This window comes from Trichosurus vulpecula, chromosome X (assembly GCF_011100635.1).
Source record: "Trichosurus vulpecula isolate mTriVul1 chromosome X, mTriVul1.pri, whole genome shotgun sequence".
NCBI lineage: Eukaryota > Metazoa > Chordata > Mammalia > Diprotodontia > Phalangeridae > Trichosurus > Trichosurus vulpecula.
In genome coordinates, this window is record NC_050582.1 from 28,110,386 (window position 1) to 28,128,499 (window position 18,114).

The 18,114-nt window shown below is 40.2% G+C and overlaps 1 protein-coding gene across 1 annotated transcript in view; it reads left to right on the plus strand.

Annotated features, from left to right (window-relative positions):
- The first annotated feature begins 218 nt into the window (after positions 1-218).
- The window catches only part of GABRA3 (gamma-aminobutyric acid type A receptor subunit alpha3), a 139,137-nt gene continuing 121,241 nt past the window's right edge, over positions 219-18,114 (plus strand). The window contains exon 1 of the mRNA XM_036740247.1: positions 219-340. Within this exon, the coding sequence (XP_036596142.1) occupies positions 219-340 (122 nt within the window). The remainder of the gene's footprint in view (positions 341-18,114) is intronic.

The window sequence follows — 18,114 nt, forward strand, 5'->3', positions numbered from 1 at the left end:
GCCATTTTTTAGATGACAAGTTGGGGAAAAGAGGAGACTAGGGAGCTGACAATTTGGTAACTGGGCTGCCATAGAAACGGGAAGATTCAAATGGAATTGAATATCGATCTCCCTGTTTTCTCTCTCTTGTCTACCTCTTTCCCTTCTCTTCCAACCTCCTCTTTTCCCAGCTCTCAAGCTTTTTTCCTACAGGTCTTTCTGTGTTTTTCCCTGAGAAGATGAAGTTCCCAGGAATTCTTCCCATAAGCCTTGGGCTTCTCTTCATGATGGCCACTCTGCCAACTGGAACTGGGCAAGAACGGAAAGAACCAGGAGAGTTTGTGAAGCAGGACATTGGCGGGTAAGCACTGTAGCCAATAGTCTGTTAGGGCATCCTGCCAACTGTTAGCCGTTGGTGGAGGGGTACATTTTGGCCTCTGAAACTTCCACAAATGGTTACCCAAAGTCAATGTCTTCACCCCTGGGTCCTTCAGACTTTACTCCATTGTGCTCTCTGGTCACATCCAGTGGGACATAGGATACACAGAGCCAATATAATCCTATGGATGAGGGTGTTTTTCTACGGGATTGCCAGAAATTTTGGGCAGGAGGACTAAGAAACTGGAGAATTGTTTTTTTCTCCTTCAAAGTGACAAATTTTGAATTTTGTGGCACCTTTTCCATGGGAGCTAAAGGTTGGTTACTAAAAAGTAAACAAACAAAATCCCAACCTTTGAGAACATTCTTGCTATTACAGTATATTCTTTGCTCCTTTCCTTCCCCATTTGGAATATTCTAGTATGATATAAAAAATAACTCCCTGACACTATCTTGGACTATTTTTGTATGATACCGGATGTTTAGAGGGTCTATTTGTTATCCCAAGGCTCCTATGCTTCCCTAAAAATACTCCAGGTTTTTAAAAACCTTTTAAAAGATATCTGTTCTACTTGAGACCCATTTCATCCATTCCTCCATCCATCCATCCATCCATCCACCCAATATTCATTGAATGCTAACCATGAGAAAGGCCCTTTAGAGTAGGAGATACACTAAAGTGAATGAAAATGAAAGTTTTTAGGAGAGGGGAATTGAAGGGAGAACAAATAAGTGCTTAATTAAAAAAAAAACAGTTCTTGCCTTCAGGGAGCTTACAGACTAATTGGAAGATGATGAGCACACACATAGGATAAGGAATGTGTTCTGTGCCATGGCTGGGGTAGTCAAGTGCTATGGAGGAGGGGTTGCATCCAGTTGAGGGTGAGATGCGAGAAGCATGAAGGAGGTTTAATGGAAGAGGTAGCTCTACAGCTGTCCTCCATGCTGGGAATGCTCTCCCTCTTTGCCTCCACCTCTTGGCATCCTTGGCTCAGTTTGAGACTCACCTTCTCTTTGAGGCCTTTTCTGATCCCCTCAATTGTTAGTGTTCTTCCTTTCTTCCCCCCCACCTTGGAAATCTCTTTGTTTTTAATTGGTTTATACAATATATTTATTGGGGATATTTTCTCACCCTAGTAGAATGTAAATTCCTTGAGGGTAGATAGACTGTTTACTATTTTTGTCTGTGTATGTCTAGAATGGATCTCAGTGTCTGGTACTTAGTAGGCACCTAGTGAAAGCTTGTTGACTTGAATGTGTCCTGAAGGATAGACAGGATTCCAGTATTTGGCTACTGTTGCACATTTTTGGGATGCTCCAGGTGAAAGCAAGGCTTCTTCTTCATTGGTGTTGAGGGACCGGTCCCTTTAACACTGTTTGAGTTGTTCATTTAATGTTCCAGCTGAACTTGCAAAATATTCTCAGTGTTCTGGAGTTCTAAATATGGCCATGCTTTGGCTGAATCTTGGCTAAATTCTTAGCTGGGAAGCAACCCTCCCCCCTTTAATTTGACTCTTATCGAATTTGGAAAAATCACCTCAGTTCAATGAACAGAGCCTCAGAATTCGAAAGGACCTCAAAGGCCATCTAGTCCAATACATATCCTCAGGATACCCTCTGCAACATTGCCAACAGCCTTTGTTTGAAGATCTTTAGTAAGTGGAGAACCCATTACCTTTTGGAGGCAGTCCATCCCACTTTGGGACAGTTCTCATTGTTAGGAAGCAAAATTCAACCAATATTTATTTTGTGAATAGTATTTTATTTTTTCCAAATTCCATGTAAAAACCATTTTAACATTTGGTTTTTAAAATTTTGAGTTCCAAATTCTCTCCCTTCCCTTCCCCCTTCCTGAGACTGTAAGCAGTTTTATATAGGTTATACATGTGCGGTCATGCAAAATATATTTCCATATTTGTCATTTGACCAATATTTATTAAGAATATACTATGTGCAAGGCTTTGGGCTAAGTTCTGGGGATATAAAGATTGATATGACATGCCCCCTCTGTTTAAGGAGCTTAAAATCTAATGGGAAGAAAGGATGAGTATACAAATAATGATATGAATGTAAGTATAATAAGTACAAAGGAGGGGTCTGGGCAATGACATGAAATTATAGGAATGAAAGTTCCCATTATGCTTCTAGGCAGTTGGGGAGGTGGGGAAGGAGGAGGGGAATGTTTTATGGAATAGGAGGCATCTGAATTAGGCCTTAAAGAGTGAGAGGTTTGAATAGGCTGAGATAGTAAGGGTGTGAGGTGGAAAGCCCATCCTATAGTGGGAAAAGACAAACACAGTTACAGAAGATGGCAAGATGGGAATGGAAGGCTAGATAGCAGGCCAGTCTAACTAGAAAGCAAGAGTCGATGTAATGGTCATAGATTTCCAGCTGGAAGAGCCATCTAATCCAATCCTCTCATTTTTACAAGTGAAGGAACTCTACTACAAAGAGGTTGTAACTTGCCCCAGGTTACAGAATTTATAAGTGACAGAGAAGAGATTAGTGTCTTTTATTTACTAGGCAATGAGAACTGACTGATGTTGAGTGGAGTGATGTGATCAGAGCACTTTGGTAGAAAGATTGCTTAGGCAAAACTAGGAAGGATGAAGAGGAGTGGAGAGAGGCTGGAGGCCAGAGAAATAGCTAGGAGGCTATTACTGTTCTTCCAACAAAAGGATAAGGGGCTAATTTAGGCTGATTTCAGCCAGAGTGGAAAGGAAGAGACAGATTTGAGAAGTTTTGTCAGAGTAGAATCAGCAGGACTTGGAAATGGAGAGGGAGGGAAAGGGAAAAAGTCAAAGATGAGTCAAAGGTTTTGAGACTGAGTGACTGAGAGGTTGGTGGTGCTAGCAACATAGAGACGTTAGGAGAGAAAGGGAGACTTTGGGGAAGGGAAATAGACTGAATTTGCTGGTAGGGCAGTCATGTGGAGATGTCCAGCAGGCAGCTGGAACTATGGAATTGGAGCTCTGGGGAGAGGTTTGGGGGGTAGAAAAGAAGACTTAGGAGTCATTGGCATAGAGGTAAAAGAATCTCAGGCAATGGATGAGAACACCAAAGGAAAGAAAAGAGACAGGGGCAGCTAGGTGGGAAAGCACATAGAACATTGGCCCTGGAATCAGGACCTGAGTTCGAATCTGGCATCAGTTATTTACTTGCTGTGTGATCCTGGGCAAGTCATTTAACCCTGATTGCGCCCCCCCCAACCCAAAAGAAAAGAGAGAAAGACCTAGGGCAGAAGTGTGGAGTTTAGCTGTAGTAACCCATCATCTGTCCAGTAACATTGGGCAATCTGATGTTCTACATCAGTAAAATTTCCAGATAACTGGTGCACCTTCTAAGAGAAACTATTTTAGCCATTTTAATGAAAATCTTCCTACGTTTTACAAACAGAAGACAATGAACACAATTTAGTGAAGAGGGAGGGAAAGGGAAAATTTAAAAAAAACCATAATGACTCGGGTACATCCTCCCTTAGTAGAATGGAAGCTTTTTGAGATCAGGGACACTTGTTTTTGTCTTTGTATTCCTAGCACCTAGGACAGTGCCTGGCAGTTAAAAAAACCCTAGATTTGTGGAGGAAATTCCTCTACCAAAGCAGATCAGCAACTGTTGCAACCTTATAGTCTCAAAGAGTTTCCGGAGCACTGAGAAGTTAATTAACTTGCCATATGTGTTAGAGACAGAACTTGAACCCAGGTTTTCTTGACTCCTAGCTTGGCTAAGTCACCATGCTGCTTTGCACATAGCAGGTGTTTAATCACTGCCTGTTGAGTGGAATAGAATCAATGTGAATCTATTGTCCATTGCATTGTGCAGTAATATAGGCCTGTTTCTGTCTCTTCCCTGGATGCCAGAGAGGGACCTGTCACTTTTCAGTGCCACTGTTACACCCGTTTCTGGTAGCCCCTCCACCCATGCTCCATTCTGCTGCTAATATGTTTAGGCTAAAAGAAAAAACAAACAAAACCAAGCATGCTTAGGAGTGCATATTTAAAAATGAGTCAGCAAAGGTCTGAGTGCAGCCATCAGGAATAAAGTACATGATCTTCAGAGTGGGGATGTGTGACCAAGGCCTCTTTAGGTTTATTTCCAGGTTTGGGCTGTGCGCTCTGAATGGAGATTGAGCTTGCTGGAAGGTTGACCTTGGAATGTGTGGGATGCTAGATGACTTAATTCTTGTAATTACATAGAAAAAAGGGGCCGAAGAAAACCTGGAGTCTATAGGGTACAAGCTAATGGTTTATCCTCTTTAATACAATTTCTGAGATTTATTTATTTTTCCTGGCTGTTCTTTGGAAATTTCTTCACGTGGTGGAAAAACCATTTTCTCTGTTGTTTTTCTCTCCTCTCCCTCCCCCCCCCCCCCATCTGGTGGTTTGTTTGTTAAATTGCAGCCGCTGGCTATCTCAGCTGCCTTTAATCAATCAATCAGTCAGCCTGTATTTATGGAGTCCCTACACAAGCCTATGGAAGGAATTCTAATGAACAAAACATAATCCCTGACCTCAGGGAGTTTATAATCTCAGTATCTCAGAGAGCTAACCACCTCGGTACCTAGTTTAGAGCCTGGCAGATAATTGGGAATGTAAATACTGGCTGAATTGAATCAAAGCCAACTGATTCTATCTGGTCCTATACTCAGAACTAGTTTTATTTGGTCCAAGATTCCACCCATTTCAGGAATATAATCCACTCCATCCCTGGCGGATAGTCATCCCACCATTGTGTGAATGCTTTCCTTGATAGGGAGCTCACTACTTTGCAAAGCGGTCTGTTCCATTACTGACCACTGTTAGAAGGCTCCTTCTCAAATTGTGCTGAAACCTGCCTTCCTGTGAGATAGCCCTCATTCCGACGCTACACAGGTATGACACTCATTCCTTATATGTGATTGCTCTTTGGGTATTTGAAGACAGCGATTATGCCCTTCTCTCCATCCCTTCTCCTAAGTCTGGTCTTCTATATAGCAGGGATTCTTATCCTTTTTGTATATGTGTGTCAAGTCTGGCAAAATCTCTGGCCCTCTTCTCACACTCATGTTTTTAAACACAAAGCGAAATCCATAGGATTACAAAGGAGACCAATTATGTTGAAATGTAGTTTTCAAGATCATGAAAAAAACCAAATTCCCAGATCCCAAGCAAAGAGGCCCTGCTGTGTAGATTAAGCATCTTTAATTCTTTTAACCATGTCCTGAGATGATGTATTTTCAGGGCCCCTGCCCCCTTTTGGACATTTCTAGCTTTTTCAGCATCCTTAAATGTGATGCCCAGAAGTAAATAGGACAGTCTAGATATGGCCCACCCTACACTGAGCACTGGATGGAGGGACTATCACCTCCTTTGGTCTGGACACTAGATTTTAATTGGCATCGGATTTTTTTTTGGTAATGACTCTGATCCACTGTTGACTTATCTCATAGTCTACCAAAACCCCTTGCTCTTTCTCCCCACATGAACAGCTGTCAGACCATTTCTTTTCCTTTCTTGGACTTATGAAATGGATTTTAGACTCCAAATGCAAGACTTTACACTAACCTCTATTATATTTCATGCTGTTAGTTTGAACCCATTTTGAATCCGGAATATGCATATTCACGGACTCTATAAGCTCAGAGTTGGAAGGGTGTTCAGGGGTTCACCCCATCTCAGAATAGGGGCTAGCTCCAATGTCCCTAAGGAGCAGGCATAGAACTTTGTCTTACTTACCTCCAGTGAAAGAGAACTCAACTACCTCTTGAGGCAGTCCTTCTACTTTTGATAGCTTTTTTATTAGGAAGTTTCCCTCTCCATTTAGCCTGAAATCTGTTTCTCTGCAACTTCCGTCTTCTTTGTTCTGCCCTTTGGATTCAGGAAGAATAAATCCAAACTCTCTTCACATGACAGCCCTAGAAATACTTAAATGCATTTATAAAGTCTTCTCTAAGTCTTCTCTTCTCCATGCTAAACATCCCCAATTCCCTCATTCACTCTCCTATGGCATGGTCATCCTGGTCATTCTCCTTTGGACCCACCCTTGTTTGTCAATGTCCTTTTGTAGTGGGAGTGATTCCCACAACTAGTACAATGGACAGAGAAAACATTAGTTTAATAGAAATGCATTCAATGAGCTCCAAGTAAAGGCAGCCCCAAGAAGGTAAAAGCAGCCTACAAGGAAGCTCCATGAGTGTTTTACAAGTTTTCCTCTTGATCTGTAGAGTGATCCTTGTATACTCCTTGCTTGAAGGGACCACAGTGATTTGGATTTCAGGCTGATATATCTAGAGTCAAAGTTAACTCAAACTACCCTATCTATTCTATAGCATCTTCACCCATGATAGCCCTGGTTGTTGGTGTGTGAGCGGAAGGAGGCTAACTCAAGCTATTCTAAATCTACTGGCCTATAGCATTTTTCTAAAATGTGGCGTCTAAAATGGAACATATTACTCCAAATGTTGTTTGAGAAGGGCACAGTACATAGGAAGTGTCACCTCTCTCATTTGTGACACCAGCTTTTATTTTACGTAGCTGAAGACTGCATTATATTACACTGTAGACTCAGCCTGGAGTTTACTAAAACTCCCTATCTTTTTTCACACTGTTATCTAGCCATGCCTCATCCATCCTGGACTTGTTGTAATTGACTTTTTGATCCTAAGTGTAAGACTTTGCATTTATCTCTATTCAATTCCATCCTATTATATTTGGCCCATTTTTTCTAATTTACTGAGACATTTTTGGATTCAGTATTTTCCTTGCCTGGCCCAGCTTCAATTCATCAGTAAATTTGATAAGTATCCCGTTTGTGCCTTCATCCAAGCCTTTGGCAAGATATCAACAATCATAGGGCTGATTACTGGATTAGAAGTCTCTCTTCTAGATGATATTAATTCATGAATTCAACCTACCTGGTTGTATTGTCTTCTAGCCCATATCTTTTCGTCTTATCATACCACAAAATCTAGAAATGGAAGGAAACTTTAAGGTTATCATATCCAACTCATTCACTTACAGATGAGGAAAATGAAGGCCAGAGAGATGTAATCACTTCCCCAAGGTCACACAGCAGTAAATGGCAGAACCTAGATTTGATCCCAGGTCCTCTGATTCAAATCTAGATTTCATTCCCCTGCACTATCTTGTACAGAAGGATAGTATGAGATATTTAGCATATCTACATTTCGGCAAAGCAATTTACAGCCACCATCTCAGTTCCCTGAGCTCTTAGTTTAGTGACCCTGCTACTAGAAAGAGGACGTTAGTCTGGCATGACCTGTTCTCAATGAAGTCATGCTGGCTTTTAGTGATCATAACTTCATTTTCTAATGCTCACTTTAGAATTACATCCTACAATTTTGTCAGGAACTGAAGTCAAGTACACTGGCTTATAGTTTGTAGTTTCCACTCTGCTCTTTGCTTTGAAAACTGGGACATTTGCCAGTTTCTAGTCCCGGAGCTCTTTTCCTGTTCTATGTGATTTTTCAGAAATCATCACCAGTGACTGCAATCATATCCATCACCTTGAGGTATAGTTTATCCAACCTTGGTGACTTGAACTCAATAAAGGCAATTAATTGCTCTTACCATTTCCTCACTTATTCTCAGTGTCATCTATATAGTAACCACCTTTCCCTCCATCCTTCTTAGTTCTGAAAATCAGAGAAAATCAAAGCAAAATATGAATTGAGTAGTTCTTCCTTCTCACCATCATACATTATCATTGCCTATCCACCCTGAGCCATTATCTTCTTTGATCCATCTCTTTGTTTTTTTCTTGCCTATACTACGGAACAAAGGTCTCTTTGTTGTCCTTTGCATTTATGACCCTTTTCAGTTCACTCTGAGCTTTAGTCTTCCTGATACTATTCTTCCAGTACTATTCTGTTCTTTTCTATTTAATCCCAGCTCCTTGATCTTGCTTCCATCTCCCATACATGTCTTTTAAAAATCTAAGTTGGACATTAACCTTATACTTCTATATTGGTCTCTAGAGGATATATTCTTTTCTTCCCCCTTGGAATTGCTTATGCATGTGTCTACAGGATTTCTTGAGATCTTCCCATCTTTCTGGCACTGTATTTCCTTATAGAATTTTAGACCAGGGGATAATATTTATACTTTATTCAAACATTTAAAATCTGTTCTCTGAAAATCTAGGTGTCATGTCAGAATTTATGATAAGAAAAGAGAGCAAAGATGGGAAGGGGCTAAAGTGGAATAGTCTCTTATTTTTTTAAAAAAAATTTATTTATTTTTAGGTTTCAACATTCACCTCCATAAGATTTTGAGTTCCAAATTTTCTCCCCATCCCTCCCCTCCCCCACCCCAAGACAGCATGCAATTTGATATAGGCTCTACATATACATTCATACTAAACATATTTTCACATTAGTCATGTTGTAAAGAAGTATTAGAACCAATGGGAAGAACCATGAGAAAGAAAAAAAAAGAGAGAGCAAGAGCAAATAGTTTGCTTCAGTCTGCATTTAGACTCCAGAGTTGTTTTTCTGTATGTGGATAGCATTTTCCATTATGAGTCTTTTGGAGTTGTCTTAGATCCTTGCATTGCTGAGAAGAGATAAGTCTATTAAAGTCAGTCATCAAACAATGTCGCTGTTACTGTGTGCAATGTTCTCCTGGTTCTGCTCACTTTACTCAGCATCAGTTCATGTAAGTCTTTCCAGATTTTTCTGAAGTCCACCTGCTCATCATTTCTTATGGAACAATAGTATTCCATTACATTCATATACCATGACTTGTTCAGCCATTCCCCAATTGATGGGCGTCCCCTTGATTTCCAATTCCTGGCCACCGCAAAAAAGCTGCTATAAATATTTTTGTACATGTGGGTCCTTTTCCCATTTTTATGATCTCTTTGGGATACAGATTTAGAAGTGGTATTGCTGGGCCAAAGAGTATGCACGATTTTATGGTGCTTTGGGCAGAGTTCCAAATTGCTCTCCAGAATGGTTGGATCAGTTCACAACTCCACCAACAATGCATTAGTGTTTCAATTTTCCCACGTCTTCTCCTATATATCATTTTCCTGTTTTGTCACGTTAGCCAATTGGATAGGTGTGATGTGGCACCTCAGAGTTGTTTTGATTTGCATTTCTCTAATCAATAGTGATTGAGAGCATTTTTCATATGACTATAGATGGCTTTATTTTCTTCATCTGAAAACTGCCTGTTCATATCCTTTGACCATTTATCAATTGAGAAATGACTTGTATTCTTATAAATTGACTCAGTTCTCTATATAGTTTAGAAATGAGGCCTTTATCAGAGATATTGGTTGTAAAACTTCCAGTTTTCGGCTTCCCTTCTAATCTTGGTTTCATTGGCTTTGTTTGTGCAAAAACTTTTCAATTTAATGTAATCAAAATTATCCATTTTGCATTTCATAATGTTCTCTATTTCTTGTTTGGTCATAAATTCTTCCATTCTCCATAAATTTGACAGGTAAACTATTCTTTGCTCTCCTAGTTTGCTTATAGATCAGTCTTTATATCTAAATTGTGTACCCATTTTTACTTTATCTTGCTATGTGGTCTAAGATGTTGGTCTATGCCTAGTTTCTGCCATACTGTTTTCCAGTTTTCCCAGCAGTTTTTGTCAAATAGTGAGTTCTTATCCCAGAAGCTGGAATCAAATTTATCAAACAGTAGATTTCTGTAGTCACTGACTACTGTGTCTTGTATACCTAACCTATTCCACTCTATTTCTATTTCTTAGCCAATACCAAGTAGTTTTGATGATTGCTGCTTTAGAATACAGTTTAAGATGTGGTATGGCTAGGCCACCTTCCCTTGCATTTCTTTTCATTAATTCCCTTGATACTCTGGACCTTTTGTTCTTCCAGATGAATTTGATTATTATTTTTTTCTAGCTCTATAAAATAAGTTTTTGGCATTTTGATCGGTATGGCACTGAAAAAGTAAATTAATTTGGGTAGAATTGTCATTTTTATTATATTAGCTTGGCCTACCCACAAGCAACTGATGTTTTTCTAATTAGAATGATCTCTTCTTAATGAGGGTTTCATCATTCTTACCCCAGCAACTAGTTTCTCCTTGTTGCTCAGAACCAGGTACAGAATAGCCTTTCTTCTTGTTGCTTCCTCCACCTTTTAAAGAATGAAAATTATCATTAAAGGAAGTGAAGAATTTATTAGTCTCTCCACTGCTGAAATAGTGAGGACTCCAGCAGATGCCTGAGTAGCTGAAGTCCTATATCACAACTATATCATATCTTCATTCTAGGTTTATGACCTGTTTCCTGAACTACTTATCTGTTTCATCCTTCTGGATGGGTGGTCTGTGGTATATTTCACCACAATATGCTTTCTGTTTATCCATCCATTGATACTCACATCCAGATGCTCTCTACTTTGCTTCTCTACCCCAGTTCTTAGAGTTCCTTGTGAGTTTGAGTTTTTGACTGAGGTAGCTAAGCCCTGAGTTCAAATTTGGCCTCAGATATTTACCAGCTATGGGACTCTGGGCAAGTCATTTAATCTCTGTCTGCCTTAGTTTTCTCATCTGTAAATTGGATATAATGATAGCACCTATCTCCCAGGGTTGTTGTCAGGATCAAATGAGATCGTGTTTGTAAGGTACATTGCAAGGCTTAAAGGGATATACAAATGCTGGCTATTATTATACAAGGCAATGCTACTCCATCTTTTTTATCCTGTTTCATTTGAATAGTTTCCTGTAGATATATTACATTCATGAGTCCTGTCACACAAAATCTTCATACTTATAAGATCATATTTCCCTTCTTTTTAAAGATCTCCAATTACCTTGTTTATGACCCATAGTTTACACGTTTGTTTGTAGATACAATAAAGTAATAATAGCTGATTGGAGAAAGCAATAGCAAACCACTCCACTATCTTTACCAAGAAAGAAAACCCCAAATGGGGTCGTAAAGAATCGGACATGACTGAAAGACTGCACCATGCTAATATTTACATAGTGTTTTGAATTTTACAAAGCAATGTGTTTATTATCTAATTTGATCCTTATAACAACCCTGTGAGATAGGTACTATGGGTATTATAATTCACAGTTTTTAGATGAGGAAACTGAGGCTCAGAGAGATTAATTGCTTGCCCATGCTTATACAGCCAATGTCAGAGGTAGGCTCTGAACTTAGGTCCTCCCTATTCCAAGTTGTGCATTCTATTTATTATACTGCACTGATAGATGAGCTTCTCGGTTTTATTACAGGCTCCTTTATTATGTCTGGTGAATTATGGGTCCTCTCTGCTGCTTTTCTTTTCCTAATGTTATCCCTCTAAGACATAAGTTACAGAAAAGGTGCTGATCTGTATTTGGTAAAAGAAATTCTGCACTAGTAGCTACCCTTACTGAGATGGTCTGGTTAAAAATAATGTTATACCTGATTCTCTCTGTGGTACCTGGCTTGGCAAATATATGGGGGTAGTTTTTTCTGCTTCACCTTCTGTTTTCAGTTTAAATCCCACTGGATCAGCTTTGCAAGACTCCAGGCAAATATATTTTTTACTGGCTCTTGACATGTGCATTTGATCTTGGACCAAGGTATCCTTGTTCCTCTATTTTAAGCCATAGTCATGTCAGGTTTGTGGGCAGCTAGGTGATACAGTGGATAGAACACTGGGCCCGAAGTCAGGATACCTCATCTTCCTGCGTTCAAATCTGGCCTCAGACACTTACTAGCTGGGTAACCCTGGGAAAGTCACTTCACCCTGTTTGACTCAGTTTCTCATCTGTAAAATGACCTGGAGAAGGAAATGGCAAACTGCTCTAGTATCTTTGCTGAGAAAACCCCAAATAGGGTCACTAAGGACATGACTGAAAAGTGACTAAACAACAACATGACAGGTTGATATATGGCTGCCTTAGTATTCCTCAGCAGCCATCACTCCTGACTCTTATTGGGTGACTTCTCTCCTGGTGGCACCCAAGAAATGATTTCTTCTAATGAGGTTCCAACTCTTCACTCTCCAGGAAAAGCCTTCAACCTATTCTATGATACAAAATGTCCAGTGGTCCTCCTTTTCCCATTCTTTCCCTGTGCTTCATTGTTCCTCCTTCCAGGCTCCTGATGTAGGTTATGCTTCCTTTGTGCCTTTTCTAACTCTTTCCCCTCTTTGCTTTCCCTTTGAAGAATTCCTCCCAAACTTTCAAGGAACATTTTATTCTCACTGTTTCCCTGGAGAGTAATGAGGTATGCCTCTAGTCTTTCACCTCCCAGGAAGATTGACTTGCATTTTTACACAGACATAACCATTCCTTGGCACTGGAGGAAACACAAAAAGCACATTTGTTGCTACTCGTGGCAAAATTCCTTTCGGCCTCCATGTGTGTTGGAAGTAAAGTCCTCACCCCCAACTTATTCTTGTTGGTAGCTCTTGTGGCTATGTCTCTTGACAAAACCAACTTTTCTTGTCTGTTTGCCCTTCTGGGGGTTCAGTTACTTGGATATTGTGAGAAAAGCTTTATTTATGGAGGACTTCTCATACTTTCTTGTGATATGCTGCTGCTTTGCTCAGCTGCCTTGGATTCCTGTGAAACCTCATGTGCAAACAGAAGGTGCCTTCAACTGTTGTCCTTGAGTACAGCTCAGACAGAAATCTAACTTCCAGATGCTTCCCACAGCTTCCTGCCCTCTTCCCTCTTTTCCCCACTGATTAGATTTCAGATTGGCTTTTCAATCCTGACATGTCTTTATCTGTGTCCTCTGTCCAAGGACAATGATCATCTGCCCTTGGCCCTTCCAAATCTCAGATCTTCTCTCACCTAGTCTACCTGGGGCCTATCACCACCCTAGTCATGCTCCACTGCATGCTCTCCAGCTCTCCAATCTCCCACCTAAATTGTGGTACTTGGAGCTGAAGGCAAGGCTCCAAATGTGGCCTGATCAGGGCAGTGCATGGATCGCACTTTTTCACATGCATGCGAGAGTGATTACTCTATTTAGGCATGTATACTAATTTTTAAATCAATATGCAGCAGGCAAGCACTAACATATATATTACTGACTTTACAAATGTTCCTAGAGTTGACACATTGTGGTTGTTACGGGATCAGAAGAACTGGGTTTTCAATCTTGAGTCTGTTACTTGCTACCTGTGTGACTTTGAACAGGTCTCTTCCTCTCTCTTGGCCTCACTTTTCCTGCTCTATAAAATGATGGGGTTGATGTCATTTATAAAGTCGATAAAGTTCCACTTATGTGGCTGGACTAGCTTGTGCCATGCTCTGATCAAGGTGGGAGGGGTTCACAGTGCTACTATGTTTCCTTCTGTCCCATGTGGTATGGGACAGGGCAGGATAGGAGAGCCAGGATCTGGAGTGAAGCTAATCAAGAATGAGGGTGAAGTTGAGAGTAGATATAGGAGGTCTATAGGAAGACAAGGACTTAAGGCCAAAGGTCAGATTGATCCCAGAAACAAAAGAGTACTGCTATGAGTTCTGGGAGGCAAGCAGAATTTCTGGTCTGGGCGATGAGCCAAAGAGTTGCAAACTGGCTGGTGACCTCTGATCCTTGAACTGAAGCTGCTTTACTTTCTCCCCCACTTTCATTTCATGCTCCCAGCTGGGTGTGAGCACCCACAATCTATCCATAATGTAGCTGACCAATAGTCCTAATCTCTATATATGAGATTTTTCTGTCATATTCTGGGTTAAATAGGCCTTTGTGCTCTAGCCCAGGAACCCACATATGACTCTGAACATTGTTCATTGTAGAAAATGTGCTGTGAATATTCCAAACATGCACACATTGAACAGATGATGTGTTTGGAAATTGAAGTCCCATTACACACCAGCCTTTACTGAAATCCAGCAAGCAAATGGACTAACATGCTCTGGTTGATCAGCCGTAAATGTTTTGCTCCCCAAGTCTGTCTAACTCTCTCCCTGGGAGGATGCAACATCCAGCTGCTATGTAGCCATGCAGGACTTGGTTGGAGGGAACAGGCAGAGAGCTTACTGAGGAGCTAGGCTTTGCTAGGTGCCTTCCCACTGTGTAGGGGATAGTTAAGGAAAAAGCAGTTGTCTTTTAGAGATGCTGTAGGTGCAGGCTAGCCTGAAGGCACTTAGCCTTTCCCTAAGCATCGTTAGGAAAGATTCTATAAGCAGGTCTTGAGGTCAAAAATTCTGGTGCTCTCCTGCTAATCTGCAGCGTGACCTTGGGTGAGTCACTTCATAGACTCCAGAATTGGAAGGGACTTTGAGGTCATCAAACCCACCCCCCTCTTTTTTAAAATTTATTTTTTATTTTTAGTTTACAACACTCAATTCCACAAGTTTTTAAGTTCCAAATTTTCTTCCCCTCCCCCCAAGACAGTATGTAATCAGAGATAGGTTCTACATATGTCTTCGCATTAAACTAATTTACACAATATTCAAGTTGTAAAGAAGAATTATAACCAATGGAATGAATCATGAGAAAGAAGAAACAAAACCAACAAAGAAGAAAAGAAAAAAAGAGAGAGCATTTAGTTTGCCTCAATCTGCATTCAGACTCTGTAATTCTTTCTCTGGATGTGCATAGATTTTTCCATCATGGGTCTTCTGGAACTGTCTTTGAACCTTGTATTGCTGAGAAGAGCCAGGTTTATCAAAGTTAGTCATCACATATACTGTGTATCTGTAATCATGTATAATGTTCTCCTGGTTCTGCTCCCCTCACTCAACATCAGATCATGTAGATCTTTCCAGGTTATTATGAAGTCCTTATCTTCCCCATTTCTTATAGCACAATAGTATTCTATTACATTCATATACCACAACTTTTTCAGCCATTCCCCAATAGATGGGCATCAACTTGATTTCCAATTCTTTGCCACCACAAAAAGAGCTGCTATAAATATTTTTGTACATATGGGTCCATTTCCCACTTCTATGATCTCTTTGGGATACAGCCCTAGTAGTGGTATTGCTGGGTCAAAGGGTATATACATCTTTATAGCCCTTTGGGCATAGTTCCAAATTGCTCTCCAGAATGACTGGATCAGTTCACAACTCCACCAACAGTGTAACAGTGTTCTGATTTTCCCATATCCTCTCCAGCATTTATCATTTTCCTGTTTTGTCATGTTGGCCAATCTGACAGGAGAGATGTGGTACCTAAGAGTTGTTTTGATTTGCATTTCTCTAATCAGTAGTGATCCAGAGCATTTTTTCATATGCCTATAGATACCTTTAATTTCTTCCTCTGAAAACTGCCTGTTCATATCCTTTGACCATTTCTCAATTGGGGAATGACTTGTATTCCTATAAATTTGGTTCAGTTCCCTGTATGTCTTAGAGATGAGGCCTTTATCAGAGACACTGGTTATAAAAATTCTTCCCCAATTTTCTGCTTCCCTCCTAATCTTTGTTGCATTGGCTTTGTTTGCACAAAATCTTTTCAATTTGACATAATCAAAATTATCCATTTTGCATTTTGTTATACTCTCTATCTTTTGTTTGGTCATAAATTCTTCCCTTCTCCATAAATCCAACAGGTAAACAATTCCTTGCTCTCCCAAATTGCTTATAGTATCAACATTTATACCTAAATCATCAACCCATTTGACTTTATTTTGGTATATGGTATAAGATACTGGTCTATGGGGGGCAGCTAGGTGGCGCAGTGAGTACAGCACTGGCCCTGAAGTCACGAGGACCCGGGTTCAAATAAATCTGTCTTCAGACACTTGACACACTTACTAGCTGTGTAACCTTGGGCAAGTCACTTAACCCCATTTGCCCTGCCCTCCCCCTGCAAAACAAAAAATACAAAAAAAAACCCAAATTAAAGAAAAGATATTGGTCTATGCTCAGTTTCTGCTGTGCTATTTTCCAGGTTTCCCAGCAGTTTTTGTGAAATAGTGAATTCTCAACCTAGAAGCTGACTACTGTGCCCCCCCACCCTTTTAAAAAATATTTATTTTATTCATTTTTTGTTACATTTTGAGTACTGAATTGTCTTCCTCCCTCCCTCCCAACCCCTCACTAGAGAAGGTCAACATTTGACACAGATACATATGTGGAACCATACAATACATACTTCCATATGTCAGTTCTTTCTCTGGAGGTGAATAGCATTTTCCACCTTCATAGTTGAGTTGAATGCTCATATTACTCAGAATAGCTTACTCATTCCAAGCTGCTCTTCAAACAATATTGCTGTTACTGTATACAATCTTCTCTTGGTTCTGCTTATTTCACTCTGCATTATTTCATGCAAGTGGTTTCCTTGTTTTTTCTAAAATCAATCAACCCATCATTTCTTACAGCAAAGTAGTATTTCATCATGAACATATAGCACAACTTGTTTAGCCATTCCTCAATTGATGGGCATCCCTTCAATTTCCAGTTCTTTGCCTCCACAAAGAGAGTTACTATAAATATTTTAGAGCATATAGTTTCTTTTCCTTTTCCTCTTATCACCTTGGGAAACAGACCTAATTACTGGGTCAGAGGCTATACACAGTTTTATAACTCTTTGAACATAATTCCAAATTGCTCTCCAAAATGGTTGGATCAGTTGACAATTCTACCACTTTTTCCATATCTCCTCCAATATTTGTCATTTTCCTCTTCTATTGTTTTAGCCAATCTGATAGGTATGGGATGGTACCTAAGAGTTGTTTTAATTTGCATTTCTTTAATCAATAATGATTTAGAACATTTTTTCACATAACTATGATTTGATTTCTCTGTTTTTCCCCAAAAAACTGCCTGTTCATATCCTTTGACCGTTTATCAATTGGGGAATGACTCACATTCTTACAAATTTGACTCACTTCTCTATATACTCAAGATAGAAGGCCTTTATCTGAGAAACTGTCTATTCCACCCCCCCCCCAATTTTCTGCTTTCCTTCTAATCTTGGCTATATTTCATTTGTACAAAACCCTTTAAATTTAATGTAATCAAAATTATCTTGTTTACATCCCACAATGCTCTCTGCCTTTGTGTATTCATAAATTCTTCTCCTATCCATAAAGGTAATATGTTCCATGTACTCAACCCCCTCTTTTTAACAGAGAGGCAAATTATGTCTCAGAGGGAAAACAATTTGACCAAAGTCATGCACACAGTAAATGGAGCCCAAATCCAACCCCATGCCCCTGCCTCCAAATTCAGTGCTCTAGCCATCTCTTACATCATGCTGCTTACTTCCCCCTCTGAGTCTTCTCTTTCTCCTCTGTCTCCAGTAAAGGGCTTGACCCTGCCAGTTCTGATGTTCTATGGGTCCATGTGTGGCTGTTGTTGGAAACTGTGCTAGTCTACGCTGCCACAGGGTAATTGCCATGGTGGCAGTGCTAGGGTCAGCCTCAGTTGGAATGGCCTGAAGTTCAGTCATTGCCAGAGAAGGAGTTCTGGCCTGAGTGAGAAATCCAGGGAGACCCAACAAGCTCCCATCCATTCAACAATGTAGTTCAACTCAGGCGGGAAATTCATTACCAGCCAAGTGTAAAATCACAGAGAGATCTATTGAAAAGAGGGTTGGGGCTATATCACAACATTAATTAACTCCTTTCTTAAAAGGGACTTGCATTAAATCTGTAATGGAGAAACACCAGTGGCATTCTCTCATAGACCAGAATGGCCATGCATTTTGATGAGCATCTATGTCCCTGTAAGAGGGGCCAGCATGGTATGGGGCTGTACTGAGAGTCGGGAGTCCTGCATTCTATACCGGCTCTGCCACTCACTTGCTGTGTGACTCTTGATGCGTTATTTCTCTACTTTGGGCCCCTCTCCCCTCTCCCTGCTTTCCACTGTAA